This window comes from Cherax quadricarinatus, chromosome 24, assembly GCF_038502225.1.
Source record: "Cherax quadricarinatus isolate ZL_2023a chromosome 24, ASM3850222v1, whole genome shotgun sequence".
NCBI lineage: Eukaryota > Metazoa > Arthropoda > Malacostraca > Decapoda > Parastacidae > Cherax > Cherax quadricarinatus.
In genome coordinates this window covers 40063493-40090682 of record NC_091315.1, presented here as the reverse complement: position 1 = coordinate 40090682, position 27190 = coordinate 40063493, and the positions used below count along the sequence as shown (strand labels likewise).

At 39.8% G+C, this 27190-nt stretch overlaps 1 protein-coding gene across 2 annotated transcripts in view; it reads left to right on the top strand.

Moving 5' to 3' along the window:
• The window catches only part of LOC128690773 (transcriptional regulator ATRX homolog), a gene marked incomplete at its 5' end in the record, with an annotated part of 99914 nt that overhangs the window by 64270 nt on the left and 8454 nt on the right, over positions 1–27190 (top strand). The window contains 3 exon segments of one of the 2 annotated variants that reach the window (XM_070088395.1): positions 7782–7909; positions 12569–12679; positions 26957–27124. In XM_070088395.1, coding sequence (XP_069944496.1) covers positions 7782–7909; positions 12569–12679; positions 26957–27124 — 407 coding nt within the window. 2 annotated transcript variants of the gene reach the window in all.

Sequence of the window (27190 nt, the reverse complement as noted above, 5' to 3'; positions counted from 1 at the left end):
ATGAGCTGTTGAAGTAGGAGACAGGCATGATCAGGAAAGGGAGTGCCCAGTGGGTTGGTTTTCAGGAAGTGGGAGAAGGAAGGGGGCAGAACTTGTTCAGCAAGACAGTCACGTAGGAAGCGAAGCTGATTCTTACGACGCCTGGTAGCAATAAGAGCAGCCTCATAAGATCGAAAGAGGGGTTTAAAAGAGGGAAGGACATTAAAAAAGTTGGAGAGAATATGACGCTTAACTGCGAGGTCCATAAATAACAAAAAAAGGCACAATACCGTGACTGGAACGATACACAAATAACCCGCACATAAAAGAGAGAAGCTTACGACGACGTTTCGGTCCGACTTAGACCATTGACAAAGTCACACTAACCAGAAGTGGAGCAGGACGGCTATATATAGGCACATGTGCGGTGTCTGGTTGTCTTTGTTGTGGACGTTTCGCCATCCAGTGGCTGGATGGATGGCGAAACGTCTACGATAGGGATGCCCAGGTGTTGCGCATGTGTCTTAATTTCATCTTGGCGGTATTATATACCATTCTTGTACTACTACCACCACCACCACCACCTCTTCCTGCCTATATATAGCCGTCCTGCTCCACTTCTGGTTAGTGTGACTTTGTCAATGGTCCAAGTCGGACCGAAACGTCGTCGTAAGCTTCTCTCTTTTATGTGCGGGTTATTTGTGTGTTGAACTGTGATGTCTGCACACTTTTGGCAAGACTGTTATTGAATGAATGATGGTGAATGTGCCCCATCCCCCTTTACCCTTTTTTCATCACCTTACCTCGAAGGGAGACAGCCAGTGTGAAAAAATTAGAGAGTGCCTGAACTACTTTGCATGTTAGAGTTGTAAATATCCTGTATTATATGTTGACACAGGGTAAAGAATTAGCCCAGCAACTTTGCTTGCTGATATCATCATTGTTTTATTTTTTGTTTTGAACTTGGAAAACATCTTTTCATCATGCCTTGAGTGCAGGAATATTGCTGTTGATTCCCCTTTTCATTATTATTATATTTCTTAGGTCATATGAAAAGAGCATTTTTTTTCTTTTACCTACCAGTGAAAAGGCACAGTATGTAATAAAAGTTATTGGTAAAATATGTATTTCTCAAATATATTTTTATGGAAAATTAAATTCTGAATTCTGAACAGCCAACTTATGAGTTACCATTAATACTGTAGCTTGTTCGCAACTTGAGGAACGTCTGTATTCTAGTTAATAATATTGCCCTGCCTTTTCCACTCCCTCTCTCTCACATTGCTGAGTAATAAGACAGTTATTAGCATTAAGAATGTGGTTCTTTGTTGATATTAATAATTATGTATGTAGTACTGCCCAAGCATGGCAGGTTAATGGAGGTGGGAGGGTGTAGGAGGAAAGAAGTCTCTTTTAATATATACTGGTAGCTATATTCTGGTGATTAGTTGGAGAAGAATTAAGGAACCATTGTGTTTTTATTCAGAGTGATCTTTCCCTAGTGTCCTTTATATATAATAACCTAAGTAATTTTGTGACCCCCCAACCCCCACTTTTGTAAAAAGAAAGAGAAGTGCTAGTAATACCACTAAAGGTGGTAGTAAAGAGTTGTATGACAGATTTAAGTACTAAAGACCAGACAACGAATAGGCCTCTGCTCGTGTAACTATAAATAGATAACTACCATGAGAATGTTAAAATGGATCCTTCATCTTCCTTTGCCTGGGGTATCACATTCAGCTCATAGTGCTTTTTTTTTTTTGTTTTATATGAATGTTCATATTAATCCCTTGAAACCATTAGTCATATCTAAAGAAACACTATAGGGACAGTGTGCTGAAATTGGCTCATCTTACAAGGCATTTATTATTAACCCTTTTGGGGTGGGTCGGTCCCATTATACCATGAGCTCAGCTCACTCAGGTAATTGCACACAAAAATTTAATGATGATTTAATTACCACTATTGAGAGTGTTCTCACAGATCAAGTGGGCAGGAATAGAAAACAAAGACCCTCCACTATAAATAACAATAAAAACCAATGTAAATACTATAATGATCCATAGCTACGCAATCTAACACGTGCAGCTAGGAGGATTGGTAAAGCATACCGTGAATGTAGAACCCCAGATGTTCTCAGAACGTTCCAAGCTGCACTAACAAATGCAAGGAATAGAAAGCAAGAACTTAGGCAACAGGAATGGGAACAGTTTGTTAGTGGATTAAATAGGTCCACCCCTTTAAGTTTGGCTTGGAAAGGTATAAATAAAATAGCCAGGAAAAAGACTGGCAATGTTGCTCATCCCTTTCCTCTTGAAAAAGCAAATGACCTCATAAATGACTGGTCCAGAACATCCAGACATGAAAACCTTCCATCTCATATTAGAAAAAATTTAGAGAGTACTTCTGAAGAAATGTTGAAACTGATTAATTTTATGAGCCAAAATATTGATGAGAGCGATTGCCTCTTTACCGAGTGTGAATTAGATAATGCATTAACTAAAGGTCGATTAACTGCTTCTGGAGAGGATGGTATAACCTATGATATTCTCAGAACTAAGGCACGTGCCTGATAACCCTTTGTTGGCACTGTATAATCTCGGTTACATTGAGGGCGTTCTTCTTACTTCCTGGACCAATAGTCTCATTGTGCCTATCCCTAAGCCCCAACAGCCTGATACATTTAGGCCGATCTCCTTAACTAGTTGTCTTTGTAAAACTGTACTAACAGACTGTACTACAGAATCAGACACCAACTTTCCCCCTACCTCTATGGGTTCATGAAAGGTAAAAGTGTGCAGAACTGTATTTCCACCTTTCTCACCTCACACACCTCTACTAGTTTTACCACTTTTCTTGATCTAAAATCTGCATTTGATATTGCGAACAGAACCGTTATACTACATGAACTAGCCAAAATGAATATTGGTGGTAGCTTAATCTGCTGGATAATAGGATACCTGTCAAATAGAGTATCCTCTGTCCTTTACCAAGGCTTCAGAAGTGAGTCTAAAGAAATGTCTTTAGGTATACTGCAGGGAGGAGTTCTTAGTCCCATGCTATTTAATATTCTCATTAATGCTCTCCTAAATGCTCTACCTGCCTCACCTAAACATATAGCTATAAGCTATGCTGATGATATGATCCATACAACAGGGCATAAGAAGATGAGTACCATTCTTAATGAAGTTCAAGCAATTTGTAATCGACTAAGCCTCATAATATCTTCCTCTTAAACAAAGATATTAACAAGCAAATGACATCCCCCACCCATCTACTTGCAGGGTGAAATCATTAGCTACGTTAAAACTTACAGATATCTTGGTGTAGATGTACCCTTTAACAAATCCACTATACCACAACTAAATAAGAAATGCAAAGCTACGCCAAATGCTCTCAAAGCTGTTGCTGGCTACAACCCCAACTATGGTGCTAATGTGAGAATCGTGAGAATGATGTACATAGCCTATGTTAGGTCCTTAATTGATTATGCTGCTCCCATGTTGATATTAGCTAGAGAAAGTTCTCTCCGACCCTTGGAGTTAATGCAAAATGAAGCTCTCAGGATTATTCTTGGCTGTCCCAGATCTACAAAAGCTCTTAACATGAGGAAGGAGCTTGGTATTTCTAGTATCAGAGATAGGATTATTGAGATTAACACTGTACTCAGTATTAGAATGTTGAGAAACGAACCAGACACTGTCACAATGAATCTTACCAAGTGTCTAGAGGTAAATACACACAGATCTAAATGGATTGTGAAAATGTGCAATTGCATTAAGTTTTATAACCTGCATGAACTGTATCACTGTAGGCAACAAGAGCATTTCACCCCTCCATGGAAGATGTGTTCATTTAATATCACATACCTGCAAGTCCCTCCCAAGAACCTCATTGCTGGTAATCCCTTCCTTAAAATTTAACACTTGTTAAAGCAACTGCTCAAGAAGAAATTTCTCACCTAGCTGGTAGTAATAAGTTATCACAAGTTATATACACTGATGGATCTAAACAGGAGTCTTCTGGCAGGGCTGCATCTGCTCTTGTTGCCACCTCCCTAGTTAAGAACGATAATAAATTTGTTGAGTTAGGCATAAGAATTAACAACTGGGCGTCTACACTGCAAACTGAATTGTTTGCAATCCTAATGGCGCTAAAGCTAACCTATGACACTGAGCTTGACTCCATCATCAATACTGATTCTGTCATCATTGAAGGCTCTTGACTCATATAATGACTCCAACAACATGCTCATTGGAGAAGCCAGGTATAGATACTCAAAAATTAGGGACAAAGGAATTAATGTACAATTGCTATGGATCCCATCACACATTGGATTACTCCTTCATGATAAAGTTGATATGTTAGCTAAGAAGAGTACCCAGAAGGAGAATGTAGAATATAACTTTGGTATAACTGTGTCTAGCATTAGGAATAATATTAGGAGAGAAGTAAATAATGAAAATGATTGTTATAGGAATGCAGTTAGAAGCCTGAGTAGATCTATAACCCACTATGATAACATGAACATAGATAAGTATGTTTATGGAGCAACGTGCAATGTGAACAGACTGGCTGATGTTGTAGTGGCCAAGCTTAGGCTTGGTTACAAGTACTTCTGGCAGTGTGGGAGACACACAGATGATGATCAAACTAAATATAAGTTATGTGGTCAGGCATATGGTCACTCTCTTGAACACTATGTGCTTAATTGTCCACTTATTGAGGAATACAGAGATGGACAGTATAATAACCTTTGTGACATGTCAGGATATCTTATTAATGAAAATAAGATACCAGATATACTAAGCAAATTTCCTAAATTTGCTTGTAACAGTGAGGAAGAGCCAGTTGTGAGTGTGGGGGAAGTTCGTGAGGCAGTAGGTAAAATGAAAGGGGGTAAGGCAGCCGGGATTGCTGGGATAAAGATAGAAATGTTAAAAGCAGGTGGGGATATAGTTTTGGAGTGGTTGGTGCAATTATTTAATAAATGTATGGAAGAGGGTAAGGTACCTAGGGATTGGCAGAGAGCATGCATAGTTCCTTTGTATAAAGGCAAAGGGGATAAAAGAGAGTGCAAAAATTATAGGGGGATAAGTCTGCTGAGTATACCTGGTAAAGTGTATGGTAGAGTTATTATTGAAAGAATTAAGAGTAAGACGGAGAATAGGATAGCAGATGAACAAGGAGGCTTTAGGAAAGGTAGGGGGTGTGTGGACCAGGTGTTTACAGTGAAACATATAAGTGAACAGTATTTAGATAAGGCTAAAGAGGTCTTTGTGGCATTTATGGATTTGGAAAAGGCGTATGACAGGGTGGATAGGGGGGCAATGTGGCAGATGTTGCAAGTGTATGGTGTAGGAGGTAGGTTACTGAAAGCAGTGAAGAGTTTTTACGAGGATAGTGAGGCTCAAGTTAGAGTATGTAGGAAAGAGGGAAATTATTTCCCAGTAAAAGTAGGCCTTAGACAAGGATGTGTGATGTCACCGTGGTTGTTTAATATATTTATAGATGGGGTTGTAAGAGAAGTAAATGCGAGGGTCTTGGCAAGAGGCGTGGAGTTAAAAGATAAAGAATCACACACAAAGTGGGAGTTGTCACAGCTGCTCTTTGCTGATGACACTGTGCTCTTGGGAGATTCTGAAGAGAAGTTGCAGAGATTGGTGGATGAATTTGGTAGGGTGTGCAAAAGAAGAAAATTAAAGGTGAATACAGGAAAGAGTAAGGTTATGAGGATAACAAAAAGATTAGGTGATGAAAGATTGAATATCAGATTGGAGGGAGAGAGTATGGAGGAGGTGAATGTATTCAGATATTTGGGAGTGGACGTGTCAGCAGATGGGTCTATGAAAGATGAGGTGAATCATAGAATTGATGAGGGGAAAAGAGTGAGTGGTGCACTTAGGAGTCTGTGGAGACAAAGAACTTTGTCCTTGGAGGCAAAGAGGGGAATGTATGAGAGTATAGTTTTACCAATGCTCTTATATGGGTGTGAAGCATGGGTGATGAATGTTGCAGCGAGGAGAAGACTGGAGGCAGTGGAGATGTCATGTCTGAGGGCAATGTGTGGTGTGAATATAATGCAGAGAATTCGTAGTTTGGAAGTTAGGAGGAGGTGCGGGATTACCAAAACTGTTGTCCAGAGGGCTGAGGAAGGGTTGTTGAGGTGGTTCGGACATGTAGAGAGAATGGAGCGAAACAGAATAACTTCAAGAGTGTATCAGTCTGTAGTGGAAGGAAGGCGGGGTAGGGGTCGGCCTAGGAAAGGTTGGAGAGAGGGGGTAAAGGAGGTTTTGTGTGCGAGGGGCTTGGACTTCCAGCAGGCATGCGTGAGCGTGTTTAGTAGGAGTGAATGGAGACAAATGGTTTTTAATACTTGACATGCTGTTGGAGTGTGAGCAAAGTAACATTTATGAAGGGGTTCAGGGAAACCGGCAGGCCGGACTTGAGTCCTGGAGATGGGAAGTACAGTGCCTGCACTCTGAAGGAGGGGTGTTAATGTTGCAGTTTAAAAACTGTAGTGTAAAGCACCCTTCTGGCAAGACAGTGATGGAGTGAATGATGGTGAAAGTTTTTCTTTTTTGGGCCACCCTGCCTTGGTGGGAATCGGCCAGTGTGATAATAATAAAAATAAAAAATAATAATAATAATAGATATGTAGATATAAATCCATATGTATTCCTGTTAACCCATTGGGGCCTAATTCCTAGGCCTTTTGTGTATCCATATGCTCTCATGCTACCGTCCACAGGATGGATATGGGGTGCACAATAAACTAGCCACTTCGGTGGCAAAATCTAATCTACTCAGGTAATTGCTGTGAACAGTAAATTTGGGCCTAGATATGAGAGAATAGGTGTATGCAGTAAGTGTGCACCATATAAAAAAAAATACTGCAGCAGACAGTGCATAATGAGAAAAAACTGCAACCACAATTTTGGCTTAAAATAGCAGCTTTGCTGTGTGGTTTTATGGTTGTATTCTGTTTCTTCATCTCATTTGACAGAATGGAATAGAGATGAAGTTGATTGGTTTCAAGACTGAAAGTAGCTTGAAATGAGCTCAAAATAGTGGAAGTGTCCGATTTTGCCAATATTCCGGAGTACACAAGTTACATAATTCATCCAATATGTGTCTAGCTGGTCGGTCTAATGTGTGTCCACAAATGCACTGACTTTATTTATACAATTATTACAATAATGCAGTAGTCTCCATAACAGTAAATCTTCTAGGTTTTGTGCGAATTAAAATTCAAAATGGAGAGCAAGCGTAATATAGGAGAGGTCTGAGGACATGACTAATGAACAGAGGAAATGTTGTTTTAGAGCCAGGAATGTCTATATTGTTTATTCGGGACCATATTTTTAAATTTGCAATTTTTTTATTTCGTGTATAATTGGCGAAATTACTGATTGCTTATCTCTTCGCTGAGACTTCTAACTTTGCGAGAGCATAATTCTGTAAGTTTTCCATAAAATTTCATACTTTTGGTTTCATTAACTTTAGAAAAACATTGTCTATCATTTTTTTTTTTTTTTTTTTTTTTTTTAAGAATATTTAGATTCTTAAAATTATGTGATATACCTTTGTATGTCTCATTATACAAAAACACTAGAGGCAGCATGACACTGTTGATTCACAGATAATTTAGAAATTTTCATAAAATTTCAGAGCCTGTTTTCTTGGAAAATTGCAGATGCAGAAATTATTTCAAATTCCATTGTTTTTCTTTATTAGTATTAAAAAACAATTTAATAAGAGAAATTATTGTGCCTAATACTACATTGTGCCTTGTTTTTCAGTGGTTCAACAACAACGAAATAGTGTGATGCCTGTTACAGGGAATGCTATGATGACCAATGCTAATTTACCATCACTTTCTTTATCATCATTTAGTTTTGAAGGAGTTGTTAACACAATTAAAGCTCAGGTGAGTTGTCTTGCTCCTAGTGGGTAAATTTGCTTATTCTTAAACTTCAGTTTTTGTATAATAACAAATTTATGTACTCAGAGCTCATGAACTGCTCTTGGAGCCAAACCTGTTAGTAAACCTCATGTTGCATAGCCTTCATCAGTTTCTCCCAATTAGTCTTTTGTTTTCTCTCTGCACACCTGTCTGGGCTGCCAGCTGCACAGGCTCTTAAGAATCAGCTGGCTACCTGAGTTGGTCAAAAGAATTTATAATACATCTAATCACATCTCCAGCTTGATACTGGGATTGACAGGTATGGGTACATGTAAAGGCAATGTGCAGGACAAGCTTTTATTGGTAATATATTTTACTTAGTTGTATACCATGTCATACAGAAAGTATTTTTACACATGACTGTAGTCAGAAATTATAAGTGAAAATAGAAAAGAGCAAAGTGATGATGGTAACCAACAAAGTTTAAGTATTGATAGATGGAATATCAGATTGGAGGGAGGGAGTATGGAGTAAGTGGGCATGTTTAGATATTTGGGGCGAACTTCTTAGTGAAAGATGATGTGAACCATAGAATGGATAAGGGGAAAAAATGGGTGTTGTGCTGAGGCATCTGTGGAAAGAAAGGGAATGTACCAGATTCTAGTGGTTCAACTTTTTCATATTGGTGTGAGGCATGTCTTTTGAATACTGGAGTGAGAAGGCTAGAGGAAGCGATGTCATATGTAAGAGCTGTATGTGGTATGAATATCATGTAGAGAATTCAGTATGTTAAAATTAAAAGGTGATTTAGGATTATCAAAGGTATAATTCAGATGGCTGAGGAGAGGTTGTTTAGGTGATTTGGGTATGTATTGGATATATTTTATGTATTGGAGTGCTAGGATGTATGACTCGTGTGGAAGTAAGAGGATAGTGGTCATCACAGGAATGATTGGAGGAAGGGGATAAAGAAGGCTTTGAGTTTCAGGGGCCTGAGCATTGAATGGGCTTGTGTGAGTGTTAAATAGGCATACACAGAGACAAGTGGTTGTAATGGACATTCTGTTGCATTGTGCCTAGAATTGGCAATTATCTGTACAACAGACAACATTGAGCAGGTTTTACTTTTATATTTGTTATCCTAGACCACAGCCTTGGAAGCATTTCATGTTGCATCTGTTCTCATGATTGACTTTCAGTGAGTAAACAGACATGTTTCTCTGGTGCACATATGTGTACCATCCCAGGATGATGCACATCTTTGCCACCTGTGATCCAGCATTTGTACCTCCAGGTGGACACCTCACCAAGGTGCTTTCAGCCAAGCAAATATTATCTTGTATGGGAAACACTCAACCTGTAATCCAGCAGTTGTTCAAATCTAAGTGAGGGATGAGTGGGCAACTGCAGTACTCGTATACCTAGATTGGCAACTCCTCATATAAAAATTTTCATTGTATTGCAGTGGTTGTGTAAAGGTAAAGGAAAAAACTTAGTGTGCATAGCTGAAACACCAGCAGATTCCAGTGTAAAAATTTTGTGGTTAAAAAGTGTTGATTAAATGCATATACAGTGGACCCCCGGTTAACGATTTTAATCCGTGCAAGAGGGGTAATTGTTATGCGAAATAATCGTTATGTGAATGAATTTTCCCCATAAGAAATAATGGAAATAAAATTAATCCGTGCAAGACACCCAAAAGTATGAAAAAAAAATTTTTTTTACCACATGAAATATTAATTTTAATACACACAAACTGAAAAAGGCATGCACACTTACATGACACTTACTTTTATTGAAGATCTGGTGATGATTGATGGGATGGGAGGAGGGGAGAGCATTATCTTCTTACTGTTTAGAAGGGGAATCCCCTTCCATTAGGACTTGAGGTAGCAAGTCCTTTTCTGGGGTTACTTCCCTTCTTCTTTTAATGCCACTAGGGCCAGCTTCAGAGTCACTGGACTTCTTTCGCACAAGATATCTGTCCATAGTGGCCTGTACCTCTCGTTCCTTTATCACTTCCCTAAAGTGTTTCACAACATTGTCAGTGTACAGGTTGCCAACACGGCTTGCAATAGCTGTGTGAGGGTGATTTTCATCCATGAAGGTTTGCACTTCAAGCCACTTTGCACAGATTTCCTTTATCTTTGTAGTAGGCAACTTCTTCAATTTCTCTCTCCCCTCCTCTGAACCAGTTTCCCCAGGTCTGGCCTCTTGCTCTTGAAGTTGATCTATCAGCTCATCAGTGGTTAGTTCTTCATTGTCCTCCTCCACCAACTCTTCCACATCCTCCCCACTAACCTCCAACCCCAAGGACTTTCCCAATGCCACAATGGATTCCTCAACTGGCACAGGATTCTCAGGGTTAGCCTCAAACCCTTCAAAATCCCTTTTGTCTACACATTCTGGCCACAGTTTCTTCCAAGCAGAGTTCAAGGTCCTCTTAGTCACTTCCTCCCAAGCCTTACCTATAAGGTTTACACAATTGAGGATATTAAAGTGATCTCTCCAAAACTCTCTTAGAGTCAGTTGAGTTTCTGAGGTCATTACAAAGCACCTTTCAAACAGAGCTTTTGTGTACAGTTTCTTGAAGTTGGAAATAACCTGCTGGTCCATGGGCTGCAGGAGAGGAGTGGTATTAGGAGGCAAAAACTTCACCTTAATGAAGCTCATGTCCCCATAAAGTCGCTCTGCCACGTCTGTAGGATGACCAGGGGCATTGTCTAACACCAGGAGGCACTTAAGTTCTAATTTCTTTTCAGTTAGGTAATCTTTCACATTGGGGGCAAATGCATGGTGTAACCAGTTATAGAAAAATTCCCTAGTGACCCATGCCTTACTGTTTGCCCTCCACAGCACACACAAATTATCCTTGAGGACATTCTTTTGCCTGAATGCTCTGGGAGTTTCAGAGTGATACACTAATAAAGGCTTCACTTTGCAATCACCAGTAGCATTGGCACACATGAGAAGAGTAAGCCTGTCTTTCATAGGCTTATGTCCTGGGAGTGCCTTTTCCTCCTGAGTAATGTAGGTCCTGCTTGGCATTTTCTTCCAGAACAGGCCTGTTTCATCACAATTAAACACTTGTTCAGGTTTCAGTCCTTCAGTTTCTATGTTCTCCTTGAATTCCTGCACATATTTTTCAGCCGCTTTGTGGTCCGAACTGGCAGCCTCACCATGCCTTATCACACTATGGATGCCACTACGCTTCTTAAATCTCTCAAACCAACCTTTGCTGGCCTTAAATTCACTCACATCATCACTAGTTGCAGGCATTTTTTTAATTAAATCGTCATGCAACTTCCTAGCCTTTTCACATATGATCGCTTGAGAGACGCTATCTCCTGCTAGCTGTTTTTCATTTATCCACACCAATAAGAGTCTCTCAACATCTTCCATCACTTGCGATCTTTGTTTCGAAAACACAGTTAAACCTTTGGCAAGAACAGCTTCCTTGATTGTCTTTTTGGTGCCCACAATAGTAGCGATGGTTGATTGGGGTTTCTTGTACAACTTGACTAGGTCGGCGATACGCACTCCACTTTCATACTTATCAATGATCTCTTTCTTCATTTCAATGGGTATTCTTACCCTTATTGGTGTACGGTTGGCACTAGAAGCTTTCTTGGGGCCCATGGTCACTTATTTTCCAGAAACAGCACCGAAAACACTGTAATAATACGAAATATTCCGAGTGTATGCTTGGATGTTAGCGCGGAGGCTGGCTGGTAAACAATGGCACGGGCGGCACATGTGAGGCTGGCTGAGGGCGCACATTGGACGCGTCTCGGACGAAAATCGGTGAGCGGGTTTTTAATCGGTATGCGCGGCAAAAATTTTGCGATTAAAGTAAGCGGTATGCGAAATAATCGCTATGTGATGCCATCGTTATGCGGGGGTCCACTGTACAATGCATGACATGATAGCTCTTGCGAGGAGGTGGAGTAAACTACATGTGAATCCTAAGTGTTAACCAACAACCTTCACTAAGATGATAGTGGTTGAGAAGATTAGTCCAGAATCTCCAACAATTAAATATTAGTTACATGCACATTCAGAGGTATCAAAGCAAGGAGCACTTCACAGGAAAATAAGAGCTTTTTATGCTCGTGCATATCTGCTAAATGCTAAAGCCCCGCCACTCAATTTCTCACATATCTCCTCTCCAACTGTTCTTGCCCCTTCTTCCTTCCACACAGGATTTATACAGCCTCTTGGTAAACTTATTCTGCCATCCGATCTAAATTGCCAAACCATCTCAACAACTCCAACAGCAAATAATAATTAATTTGGTGTTTGACTATCAGTGCAATATTTTCATTAATTTAGTAGTCTATAATGAAGGTAGATGTACTCACCAGTGTGTTGCAGGGGTCTAGTCCTAGCACTTGGACATGCCACTTGCCAGAATCACTCCCTCCTAGCCTTGTGGGCTCTTATCTTACTTGCTCTTTTGTCAAGTTCATTCCACTTCTCGACCACTCTGAGACAGAAGAAATACTTCCTGACATCCCTATGACTTGTGTGGGCTTTTACTTCTAGCTGTGTCCGTGAGTACTTGTTTTCTGCCTCTCAAACAGCCTATCCCTGTCCACTCTATCAGTTCCTCTAAGTATTTTGTATGTTTTTATCATGTCTCTTGTGTTGAAGTCAGCTAATTTAATTTTGTTTCCTTTGCAGAACCCCAACCTAACCCAGCAAGAGATGTGTGAGAGTGTGGTGTTAGCAACCAAACAGATTCAAAAGATACATATCAACCACTATCAGCGAGTCCAGAGCATGGTGTACAATGTAAGTGAAAGGGGCATTATTGTATCTTGTCAATCCCTCCTTAGCAATTTAGATAACGACTAAAAAAAATAGGCTCATTAAGCAATAAATTTATTCATCAAACTGCTTTCTTCCAATGAAAACCCCATTTTATAACCATAGAGATGGACCGGGATGATGATAATCTACAGATATTATTTTTTTTTATTATTAACACACTGGCCGATTCCCACCAAGGCAGGGTGGCCTGAAAAAGAAAAACTTAAACCATCATTCACTCCATCACTGTCTTGCCAGAAGGGGGCTTTACACTACAGTTTTTAAACTGCAACATTAACACCCCTCCTTTAGCCTCACTATCCTCATAAAAACTCTTTACAGCATTTAGTAACTTACTACCTATTCTATACACTTTTAACATCTGCCACATTGCTCTCCTATTCACTGTCATATGCCTTTTCTAAATCCTTAACCCTTTGAGGGTCGACAGGCCCTCTCCGAAACTCGTTCTCAGGGTCGGCCAAATTTAAAAAAAAAAAAATTATTTTCTCTTATGAAAAGATAGAGAATCTTTTCCCGATCATAACGACACCAAAAGTTCGAAATTTGATAGAAAACTTACGGAATTATGCTCTCGCAAAGTTAGCGGTCTCGGCGATGTTTACGCATCGGCGATTTTGCCCACTTTGAGCCCCATTTTCAGCCAATTTCACTGTACTAGTCGACAAAAAACATGAATATTTCGCTAGAACTCCATTTTTTCTATCGAATGGGTGCAAGAAACCACCCATTTATAAATTCAACTATCCAGTACAGTGGTCAGAATTTAGCAATTTTGCCAATTTCACACAAATTTCAAAAGGTGCCAATTTCCGAATAGGGTCCAGAATAAACAAGATAGACATTCCTGGCACTAAAATGACATTTCCTCTAGTCATTAGTCACGTCTCAAGGCCCCTCATATATTCTTTTGCTTTCCACTTTGAATTTTTATTCTCACAAAAAATATAAGATTTACTGTTATGCAGACTACTGCATTAGTGTAAAAAATGGTATAAATATTATTGGTGCACTTGTGAAAGAATATTAGACTCACCAGTTGACGTGTATTGCACGCTTGGCACGATTTGTTTACTTTTGAAGTTTGGTAAAAATCGAACATTTCTGCTACTTTGAGCTTAATTTCAAGGCACCTTTCATTGTAAAACCAGTCAAAATCATCTCAATTTCAGTAATATGTCTTCCATTCTATAAAATGATACCAAGAAAACTAGAATACAACAATAAATACCATACGAAAATACACTGCAAAGTCGCTGATTTATTAAAAAAAAATGGTCAAAGTTTTTTTTTTCTCATTATGCACTGTGTGCTGCAGGATTTTTTTTAGACTGTGCACACTGACCACATAGACCCATTCTTTCATATGAAGGCCTACCAGCTTTCTCCCACTAGATTTGAGGCCGCTAGAATTTATGAGTACTAGTACGTCAAAAACCCCTACGCGTAAGACGTACTAGTACGACGAAAACCCTCAAAGGGTTAAATGTAATGAAAACTTCCCTACCTTTATCTAAATACTGTTCACATATTCAGGTCTCCCTCAACATTTGCGACAGTTTGGGGATCGAGAGCCTCACGAATGTTGAAAAATCTTGAATATTTGGTGCCCCAATATATTGTAGAGAAATATAATACAATACTGCCTCCTTAACTTGTTGAACCATCAACAATTATAAAATACATGAAAACTTCGTAAAATATTGTACTATATACGTACATACATGCTATGGTTTAATACCATGTGTGTTATTAAATACCACTGCCTCTACCACTGCAGCACACTGCATTGTATTTTTGTACAATTTCTTTCTTCGATTCTATCATGTTTCTCAATTTCTTAACGAAAGGCTGGCGCTAACAAGTTTCTTTAGGCCCAAGATTAATTATGTAACAGTTGCACTCAACACTCAATGTACTAGAATCAAACACAATGAAATATTGCGAAACGTTTGGAAGATTGCCGAGGTCAATGCTCACTCCAGCATAAACAAAGCCAAACCGATTCGCGATGCCTCCACCACTGCTTCAACCCTCATATTTTTGTACAATTTCCTTTGTCAATTCTATCGTATTATTAGTATTATTATTATTATTAGCAGTAGCAGAAATGTTCAATTCTTTGCCATGTTCAAGAGTAAACAAATGATGTCACCATCCAATACCTGTCCGGATGGCCATTCCAATATGCAGTCATGAATGGGTTGACTTTTTTTTTTTTTTTTCCAACAAGTCGGCCGTCTCCCACCGAGGCAGGGTGACCCAAAAAAGAAAGAAAATCCCCAAAAAGAAAATACTTACATCATTCAACACTTTCACCACACTCACACATTATCACTGTTTTTGCAGAGGTGCTCAGAATACAACAGTTTAGAAGCATATACATATAAAGATACACAACATATCCCTCCAAACTGCCAATATCCCAAACCCCTCCTTTAATTAAAGTGCAGGCATTGTACTTCCCATTTCCAGGGCTCAAGTCCGACTATATGAAAATAACCGGTTTCCCTGAATCCCTTCACTAAACATTACCCTGCTCACACTCCAACAGATCGTTAGGTCCCAAGTATCATTCGTCTCCATTCACTCTTATCTAACACGCTCACGCACGCTTGCTGGAAGTCCAAGCCCCTCGCCCACAAAACCTCCTTTACCCCCTCTCTCCAACCCTTTCGAGGACGACCCCTACCACGCCTTCCTTCCCCTATAGATTTATATGCTTTCCATGTCATTCTACTTTGATCCATTCTCTCTAAATGACCAAACCACCTCAACAACCCCTCTTCTGCCCTCTGACTAATGCTTTTATTAACTCCACACCTTCTCCTAATTTCCACACTCCGAATTTTCTGCATAATATTTACACCACACATTGCCCTTAGACAGGACATCTCCACTGCCTCCAACCGTCTCCTCGCTGCTGCATTTACCACCCAAGCTTCACATCCATATAAGAGTGTTGGTACCACTATACTTTCATACATTCCCTTCTTTGCCTCCATAGATAACGTTTTTTGACTCCACATATACCTCAACGCACCACTCACCTTTTTTCCCTCATCAATTCTATGATTAACCTCATCCTTCATAAATCCATCCGTCGACACGTCAACTCGCAAGTATCTGAAAACATTCACTTCTTCTATACTCCTCCTCCCCAATTTGATATCCAATTTTTCTTTATCTAAATCATTTGATACCCTCATCACCTTACTCTTTTCTATGTTCACTTTCAACTTTCTACCTTTACACACATTCCCAAACTCATCCACTAACCTTCGCAATTTTACTTTAGAATCTCCCATAAGCACAGTATCATCAGCAAAAAGTAACTGTGTCAATTCCCATTTTGAATTTGATTTGCCATAATTTAATCCCACCCCTCTCCCAAACACCCTAGCATTTACTTCTTTTACAACCCCATTTTATTATTTTATTATCACACTGGCCGATTCCCACCAAGGCAGGGTGGCCCGAAAAAGAAAAACTTTCACCATCATTCACTCCATCACTGTCTTGCCAGAAGGGTGCTTTACACTACAGTTTTTAAACTGCAACATTAACACCCCTCCTTCAGAGTGCAGGCACTGTACTTCCCATCTCCAGGACTCAAGTCCGGCCTGCCGGTTTCCCTGAATCCCTTCATAAATGTTACTTTGCTCACACTCCAACAGCACGTCAAGTATTAAAAACCATTTGTCTCCATTCACTCCTATCAAACACGCTCACACATGCCTGCTGGAAGTCCAAGCCCCTCGCACACAAAACCTCCTTTACCCCCTCCCTCCAACCCTTCCTAGGCCGACCCCTACCCCGCCTTCCTTCCACTACAGACTGATGCACTCTTGAAGTCATTCTGTTTCGCTCCATTCTCTCTACATGTCCGAACCACCTCAACAACCCTTCCTCAGCCCTCTGGACAACAGTTTTGGTAATCCCGCACCTCCTCCTAACTTCCAAACTACGAATTCTCTGCATTATATTCACACCACACATTGCCCTCAGACATGACATCTCCACTGCCTCCAGCCTTCTCCTCGCTGCAACATTCATCACCCACGCTTCACACCCATATAAGAGCGTTGGTAAAACTATACTCTCATACATTCCCCTCTTTGCCTCCAAGGACAAAGTTCTTTGTCTCCACAGACTCCTAAGTGCACCACTCACTCTTTTTCCCTCATCAATTCTATGATTCACCTCATCTTTCATAGACCCATCCGCTGACACATCCACTCCCAAATATCTGAATACGTTCACCTCCTCCATACTCTCTCCCTCCAATCTGATATTCAATCTTTCATCACCTAATCTTTTTGTTATCCTCATAACCTTACTCTTTCCTGTATTCACCTTTAATTTTCTTCTTTTGCACACCCTACCAAATTCATCCACCAATCTCTGCAGCTTCTCTTCAGAATCTCCCAAAAGCACAGTGTCATCAGCAAAGAGCAACTGTGACAACTCCCACTTTATGTGTGTTTCTTTATCTTTTAACTCCACGCCTCTTGCCAAGACCCTCGCATTTACTTCTCTTACAACCCCATCTATAAATATATTAAACAACCACGGTGACATCACACATCCTTGTCTAAGGCCTACTTTTACTGGGAAAAAATTTCCCTCTTTCCTACATACTCTAACTTGAGCCTCATTATCCTCGTAAAAACTCTTCACTGCTTTCAGTAACCTACCTCCTACACCATACACTTGCAACATCTGCCACATTGCCCCCCTATCCACCCTGTCATTCGCCTTTTCCAAATCCATAAATGCCACAAAGACCTCTTTAGTCTTATCTAAATACTGTTCACTTATATGTTTCACTGTAAACACCTGGTCCACACACCCCCTACCTTTCCTAAAGCCTCCTTGTTCATCTGCTATCCTATTCTCCGTCTTACTCTTAATTCTTTCAATTATAACTCTACCATACACTTTACCAGGTACACTCAACAGACTTATCCCCCTATAATTTTTGCACTCTCTTTTATCCCCTTTGCCTTTATACAAAGGAACTATGCATGCTCTCTGCCAATCACTAGGTACCTTACCCTCTTCCATACATTTATTAAATAATTGCACCAACCACTCCAAAACTATATCCCCACCTGCTTTTAACATTTCTATCTTTATCCCATCAATCCCGGCTGCCTTACCCCCTTTCATTTTACCTACTGCCTCACGAACTTCCCCCACACTCACAACTGGCTCTTCCTCACTCCTACAAGATGTTATTCCTCCTTGCCCCATCTATAAATATATTAAACAACCATGGTGACATTACACATCCCTGTCTAAGACCTACTTTTACCGGGAAGTATTCTCCCTCTCTTCTACACACCCTAACCTGAGCCCCACTATCCTCATAAAAACTCTTAACAGTATTTAGTAACTTACCACCTATTCCATATACTTGCAACATCTGCCACATTGCTCCTCTATCTACTCTATCATATGCGTTTTCTAAATCCATAAATGCAATAAAAACTTCATTACCTTTGTCTAAATACTGTTCACATATATGCTTCAATGTAAACACTTGATCTACACATCCCCTACCCACTCTGAAGCCTCCCTGCTCATCCGCAATCCTACATTCTGTCTTACCTCTAATTCTTTCAATTATAACCCTACTGTATACTTATTCCTCTATAATTTTTACAATCTCTTTTGTCCCCTTTCCCTTTATATAAAGGGATTATACATGCTCTCCGCCAATCCCTAGGTACCTTCCCCTCTTTCATACATTTATTAAACAAAAGTACCAACCACTCCAACACTATATCCTCCCCTGCTTTTAACATTTCTGTCATGATCCCATCAGTTCCAGCTGCTTTACCCCCTTTCATTCTACGTAATGCCTCACGTACCTCCACCACACTTACATTCTGCTCTTCTTCACTCCTAAAAGATGGTATACCTCCCTGGCCAGTGCATGAAATTACCACCTCCCTTTCTTCCTCAACATTTAAAAGTTCCTCAAAATATTCTCGCCATCTACCTAATACGTACCTCCCTCTCCCCATCTACTAACTCCCCTACTCTGTTTTTAACTGACAAATCCATACTTTCCCTAGGCTTTCTTAACTTGTTTAACTCACTCAAAATTTGTTTCTTATTTTCATTAAAATTTCTTGACAGTGCCTCTCCCACTCTATCATCTGCTCTCCTTTTGCACTCTCTCACCACTCTCTTCATCTTTCTTTTACTCTCCATATACTCTGCTCTTCTTATAACACTTCTGCTTTGTAAAAACCTCTCATAAGCTGCCTTTTTCTCTTTTATCACACCCTTTACTTCATCATTCCACCAATCACTCCTCTTTCCTCCTGCCCCCACCCTCCTATAACCACGAGCTTCTGCCCCACATTCTAATACTGCATTTTTAAAACTATTCCAACCCTCTTCAACCCCCCCACTACTCATCTTTGCACTAGCCCACCTTTCTGCCAATAGTTGCTTATATCTCACCCGAACTTCCTCCTCCCTTAGTTTATACACTTTCACCTCCCTCTTACTTGTTGTTGCCACTTTCCTCTTTTCCCATCTACCTCTTACTTCAACTGTAGCTACAACTAAATAATGATCCGATATATCAGTTGCCCCTCTATAAACATGTACATCCTGGAGCCTACCCATCAACCTTTTATCCACCAATACATAATCTAACAAACTACTTTCATTACGTGCTACATCATACCTTGTATATTTATTTATCCTCTTTTTCATAAAATATGTATTACTTATTACCAAATTTCTTTCTACACATAGCTCAATTAAAGGCTCCCCATTTACATTTACCCCTGGCACCCCAAATTTACCTACTACTCCCTCCATAACATTTTTACCCACTTTAGCATTAAAATCCCCAACCACCATTATTCTCACACTTGATTCAAAACTCCCCACGCATTCACTCAACATTTCCCAAAATCTCTCTCTATCTCCTCTACGCTTCTCTCTTCTCCAGATGCATACACACTACTATAACCCACTTTTCACATCCAATCTTTATTTTACTCCACATAATCCTTGAATTAATACATTTGTAGTCACTCTTTTCCTTCCATAGCTTATCCTTCAACATTATTGCTACTCTTTCTTTAGCTCTAACTCTATTTGAAACCCCTGACCTAATCCCATTTATTCCTCTCCATTGAAACACTCCCACCCCCTTCAGCTTTGTTTTACTTAAAGGCAGGACATCCGGTTTCTTCTCATTCATAACATCCACAATCATCTCTTTCTTATCATTTGCACAACATCCAAGCACATTCAGACTTCCCACTTTGACAATTTTCTTCTTCTTATTCTTTTTAGTAATCTTTACAGGAAAAGGGGTTACTAGCCCATTGTTCCCGGCATTTTAGTTGACTTGTACAACACGCATGGCTTACGGAGGAAAGATTCTTATTCCTCTTCCCCATGGATATAAAAGGAAAAGTAATAAGACCAAGAACTATTAAGATAAAATCAAAGAAAACTCAGATGAGTGCGTATAAATAAAAGTGTACATGTATGTGTAGTGTGACCTAAGTGTAAGTAGAAGTAGCAAGACATGCCTGTAATCTTGCATATTTATGAGACACAAAAGACACCAGCAATCCTACCATCATGTAAAACAATTACAGGCTTTCGTTTTACACTCACTTGGCAGGACGGTAGTACCTCCCTGGGTGGTTGCTGTCTACCAACCTACTATTATTTATATACTATTATTTATACATTATTTATACTGTAGTCAAAAAACGTTATCTATGGAGGCAAAGAAGGGAATGTATGAAAGTATAGTAGTACCAACACTCTTATATGGGTGTGAAGCTTGGGTGGTAAATGCAGCAGCGAGGAGACGGTTGGAGGCAGCGGAGATGTCCTGTTTAAGGGCAATGTGTGGTGTAAATATTATGCAGAAAATTCGGAGTGTGGAAATTAGGAGAAGGTGTGGAGTTAATAAAAGTATTAGTCAGAGGGCAGAAGAGGGGTTGTTGAGGTGGTTTGGTCATTTAGAGAGAATGGATCACAGTAGAATGACATGGAAAGCATATAAATCTATAGGGGAAGGAAGGCGGGGTAGGGGTCGTCCTCGAAAGGGTTGGAGAGAGGGGGTAAAGGAGGTTTTGTGGGTAAGGGGCTTGGACTTCCAGCAAGCGTGCGTGAGCGTGTTAGATAGGAGTGAATGGAGACGAATGGTACTTGGGACCTGACGATCTGTTGGAGTGTGAGCAGGGTAATATTTAGTGAAGGGATTCAGGGAAACCGGTTATTTTCATATAGTCGGACTTGAGTCCTGGAAATGGGAAGTACAATGCCTGCACTTTAAAGGAGGGGTTTGGGATATTGGCAGTTTGGAGGGATATGTTGTGTATCTTTATATGTTTATGCTTCTAGACTGTTGTATTCTGAGCACCTCTGCAAAAACAGTGATAATGTGCGAGTGTGGTGAAAGTGTTGAATGATGATGAAAGTATTTTCTTTTTGGGGATTTTCTTTCTTTTTTGGGTCACCCTGCCTCGGTGGGAGACGGCCGACTTGTTGAAAAAAAAAAAAAAAAAAAAAAAATGAACAAACAAAACGCTCGCCACACTGAGTGGCGAGCAGGCTGGCTGACAGTTCCAGGCGTCGGAAAGAGGGTAGTAGGAACGTGCATGTGGCAGGAAACTTAAATATGATTTGGTGGCTGGGAATTTGCAAAAGTTGAAAACGCAAATGTTGAGGGAGACCTGTATGCTTAAATGTAAACACTTGATCTGCACATCCCCTACCCACTCTAAAGCCTTCTTGCTCATCTGCAATCCTACTCTGTCTTATCTCTAATTCTTTCAGTAATAACCTTACCATACACTTCACCTGGTATACTCAGTAAACTTATTCCCCTAGAATTTTTACAATCTCTTTTGTCCCCCTTCCCTTTATATGAAGGAAACATATACGCTCTCTGCCAATCCCTAGGTACCTTCCCCTCTTTCATACATTTCTTAAACAAAAAATACCAATCACTCCAACACAATATCCTCCCCTGCTTTTAACATTTTTGTCATGATCTCAGTTCCTGCTGCTTTACCCCCTTTCATTTTACATAATGCCTCACACATCTTCCCTGACCAGTGCATGAAATTACCACCTCCCTTTTTTCATCGACATTTAAAAGTTCTTCAAAATATTCCCACCATCTACTCAATACCTCCAGCTCCCCATCTGTTAACTTCCCTACTCTGTTTTTAACTGACAAATCCATTCGTTCCCATTTTTTTTTTCTTGTTTTCAGAAAAATTTCTTTACCATGCCTCTCCCACTCTTTCATCTGCTCTCCTTTTGCACTCTTTCACCACTCTCTTCATCTTTCTTTTACTTTCTATATACTCTGCTCTTCTTACAACACTTCTGCTTTGTAAAATCCTCTCATAAGCTTATTACACCCTTTACTTCATCATTCCACCAGTCGCTTCTCTTTCCTCCTGCACCCACACTCCTTAGCACTTCTGCCCCACATTCTAATACGTACTGCATTTTTAAAACTATCCCAACCCTCTTCAACCCCATTACCTTACATTTTGTCTGTACATCCTACATGTATAACAAAAGAAATCAAGTGGTGAGTGAATATGAGGAATTATACAGGGAAGCCACACTCACTCCTGCTGCTGCATGCACACAGCTACCTCCCAGCACATCCATTTATATTAATTTTTACAATTTTCACTTTGTTAAATGCATTTACATGGTGCTGTATATATGCTCATTTGGTGTGGATGTGGTTGATTCCTACATGGTAAATCAATGGATTTTTATATTACAATTAATTGATTAGGTAGATATTTGCATTTTTATACTGGTTGTTTTGAGATTACAGTGGACCCTTGACCAACGATGGCATCGTCTAACGTTAAATCCGACTAGCGATACATTTTAACGCAAAAATTTTGCCTCGGCTAGCGCTAAAAAACTCAACCAACACAATTCGTTCCATCTGAGACGCATCCACTTGTGGCAAGTGTTTACAAGCCAGCCAGCCACCGCGGTCCCATCCAAACATACAATCGGAACATTTCATATTATCACAGCGTTTTTAGTGATTGCACCTGCAAAATAAGTCACCATGGGCCCCAAGAAAGCTTCTAGTGCCAACCCTACAGCAAAAAGGGTAAGAATTACTTTGGATATGAAGAAAGAGATCAATGCTAAGTATGAAAGTGAAGTGTGTGTCTCCGAGCTGGCCAGGTTGTACACAAAACCCCAATCAACCAGGAAAACAGCAATCAAGGAAGCTATTCTTGCCAAAGGTGCAACTATGTTTTCGAAACTGAGATCACAAGTGATAGAAGATGTTGAGAGACTGTTATTGGTGTGGATAAACGAAAAACAGATAGCAGGAGATAGCATCTCTCAAGCGATCATGTGTGAAAAGGCTAGGAAGTTGCATGAAGATTTAATTAGAAAAATGCCTGCAACTAGTGGTGATGTGAGTGAATTTAAGAACATAAGAACGAAGGAACACTGCAGAAGGCCTACTGGCCCATGCGAGGCAGGTCCAAGTCTCCTACCGGCTTAAGCCAATGCACCCAACCTAGTCAGGTCAGGTCACATTGACTTAAGGGAGGAACACGGCAACCGACCTGGTAGCTCAAGCTATCAGGTCCAACTCGCACCCACCCACATCCACTCGTGTATTTATCCAACCTATTTTTAAACCTACACAACGTTCTGGCCTCTATAACTGTACTCGGGAGTTTGTTCCACTCATCCACAACTCTATTACCAAACCAGTACTTTCCTATATCCTTCCTGAATCTGAATTTTTCCAACTTAAAACCATTGCTGCGAGTCCTGTCTAGGCTAGATATTTTCAGCACACTATTTACATCCCCTTTATTTATTCCTGTCTTCTATTTATACACCTCAATCATATCACCCCTAATTCTACGTCTTTCTAGAGAGTGCAGATTCAGGACCCTTAGTCTATCCTCATAGGAAAGGTTTCTGATACATGGGATCAACTTTGTCATCCTCCTTTGTACATTTTCCAGAGAATTTATATCCATTCTGTAATACGGTGACCAAAACTGTGCAGCATAATCTAAATGAGGCCTAACCAAGGATGTATAGAGTTGAAGAACAACCTGAGGACTCCTATTAGTTATGCTTCTTGATATGAAGCCAAGGATTCTATTAGCTTTATTGCGAACACTTATGCACTGTTGTCTTGGTTTCAGATTACTGCTAACCAGAACTCCTAAATCTTTTTCACAATCCGTAATATTAAGATCTACATTATTTAGTTTATATGTGGCATGGTTATTGTCCTGTCCAACATTTAGAACTTTGCATTTGTCTATATTAAACTGCATCTGCCACTTCTCCGACCACTGCATCAGTCTATTCAAATCTTCCTGGAGTGCTCGAATGTCCTCGTCAGAATGATTTCGACGGCCTATTTTGGTGTCATCGGCAAACTTGCCGATGTCGCTCTTTATGCCCTCATCTATGTCGTTTATGTAGATTGTGAACAGCAGGAGGCCCAACACTGACCCCTGTGGAACACCGCTCGTGACGCTTCCCCACTCTGATTTCTCCCCATTTATGCAAACTCTCTGCTGCCTATTTATCAACCATGCCTCTATCCAGGAAAAAATTTCTCCTATTCCATGGGCCTTAATTTTCCTCAATATAGTCTGATGTGGGACCCTGTCAAAAGCCTTACTGAAGTCCATATACACAATATCATATTCATTACCATGATCTACCTCCTCAAATACCTTAGTGAAAAAAGTTAATAAATTCGTAAGGCAGGAACGCCCCTTTGTAAAACCATGCTGAGATTCGTTGATTAATTTATGCTTTTCAAGGTGGCTACGAACTGCCTCGGCAATTATTGATTCCATAAATTTTCCCACTATGGAGGTTAGGCGTATTGGTCTATAGTTCGAAGCTAAGGACCTGTCACCTGTTTTGAAAATAGGTATCACATTTGCCATTTTCCACTTATCTGGCACCATGCCAGTTTGTAGTGATATGTTGAAAAGATTAGCCAAAGGTGTGCTAAGCTCCTCTTTACATTCCTTTAGAACCCTTGCATACAGTTCATCAGGGCCTGGGGATTTGTTAGGTTTTAATTTATCAATTTGCCTAAGGACCATGTCACTTGTGACCCTAATCGTGCACAGTTTATTATCGTCCTGTTCTACATAATTTATCATTACTGGAATATCGCTGGTATCCTCCTTTGTAAAAACTGAGAGGAAGTATGTGTTAAAAATTCTACACATTTCCTTATCACTGTCAGTGAGCTGACCCGAGGAACTTTTGAGTGGGCCTATCTTGTCCCTGATCTTACTTCTGTATACCTGAAAGAATCCTCTTGGGTTAGTCTTCGATTCTCTTGCAACTTTAACCTCATAATCTCTTTTTGCTTTTCTAATTCCTTTTTTTATTTCTCTCTTTAACTGAATATATCGATTTCTTAATTGCCCCTCTCCTCTTTTGATTTGCCTATATATGCCTCTCTTTTGACCAATCAGATATTTTAATCTATTGTTCATCCATTTAGGATCATTTTTGTTTGATCTGATTTCCCTATTTGGAACATAATTTGACTGAGCAGCTAGAACTATGCCCTGGAAAGCATCATATCGGCAACCATCACCACCTACCTGACCCTTAGTCAGGTCATTCCAGTTCAGCCCACCTAAGTGATTTTTCAGTCCTATGAAATCAGCCAAGCAAAAGTCAGGGACGGAGACTTGATTGCCATTATTAGGGGAATTCCATGATATATTAAAACTGAGTGATTTGTGATCACTTTCCCCAAGCTCATCATTAACCTCAAGATTATTAATTAGTGTTTCCCTACTGGCAAGAACCAAGTCATGGAGGCCAGCAAAGGTTGGTTTGAGAGATTTAAGAATCGTAGTGGCATATATAGTGTGATAAGGCATGGTGAAGCTGCCAGTTTGGACCAAAAAGCAGCTGAAAAATATGTGCAGGAATTCAAGGAGTACATAGACAGTGAAGAATTGAAACCTGAACAAGTGTTTAATTGTGACACTTACAATGTTGTGAAACACTCTAGGAATGTCATAAAGGAACGGGAGGTACAGGCCTCTGTGGACAGATATGTTGTGCGACAGAGGTCCAGTGACTCAAGCTGGTCCTAGTGGCATTAAAAGAAGAAGGGAAGTAACCCCGGAAAAGGACTTGACACCTCATGTCCTAATGGAAGGGGATTCCCCTTCTAAACACTAACACCATCCACAGTCTCCCCTCCTCCCATCCCATCAATCATCACCAGATCTTCAATAAAGGTAAGTGTCATGCAATTGTACATGTCTTCTTCAGTTTGTGTGTATTAAAATTAATATTTCATTTTTTTTTTTTTTTTTTTTTTTTTTTTTTTTTTTTTTTTTTTTTTTTTTCTCAATACTTTTGGGTGTCTTGCACAGATTAATTTGATTTCCATTATTTCTTATGAGGAAAATTAACTCGACTAACGATAATTTCGATTAACGATGAGCTCTCAGGAACGGATTAATATCGTTGGTCAAGGGTCCACTGTATATACAAGTATATAATATTGAGATCTGACATATTCTGTCCAACAAGCAGCAGGTATATACACACATCCCATATATTGATGATGATCTCCACCTTTTGTGAGGTCATATGAGTGGGAAATATCCATGAAGTCGGTTCGGGGGAATGTGAGTTTTTTTTGGTAGTTATTTAAAATTACATTTTGTGAATGTTTGTTAGGTGAGGATCAACTGTGTATGCAGTTTGGAAAGAAGGAAAACCAATAAGCCAGGAAAGCATTGAATAGTTCAATTTACTCACTTTTTACAAATAATTCATAATGTTGGGTTGTCGAAATCCATAAATATGAAGCGCCAGAATTTGTAGAGATGACTGCATAGCAGTATGTCATTTAAGCAAGCACGATGAGGATTGAGCCTAATGTAATTTCAATACTAGCTGTTGGCGGGGATTTGGGTAGTTAGTTGTCCCATTAACCTCATTAGGAAAGTTATTTCATGGATTTGGGCTGATCCACATACCGATATACACAATGTGAAGTAAAAAATGCTGGAATCTTCAGCAGATTGAAATGTAAAGTTTTTTTATACATTGTGTTTATGGTGTGGGTTTTCCTCAGTCTAGTGACCACTACATTGATGTTTCATCACTTCATTGTAAGTTATTATTCAGTAAGAATTATTATATAATATATTTTTCCCACAGCTGAAAAATCCAATGATTGCACCAGAACAAAGAAAGCTTCTGCCATTTGGAAATCACCCTGAAATGCTTCCAATGCTAGAGCAACAATTAAGAATGCTGGAAGAAAATATTCAGCGAGAAAACCAAGTAATTAACCATATGTCACAGATTACTCCACAGAGAGATCAGGTATCTATGGCCAATCTGGTGAGTACTGATAGTTTTGAAGTTATATTCTTGGTGGTTCTTGAACTT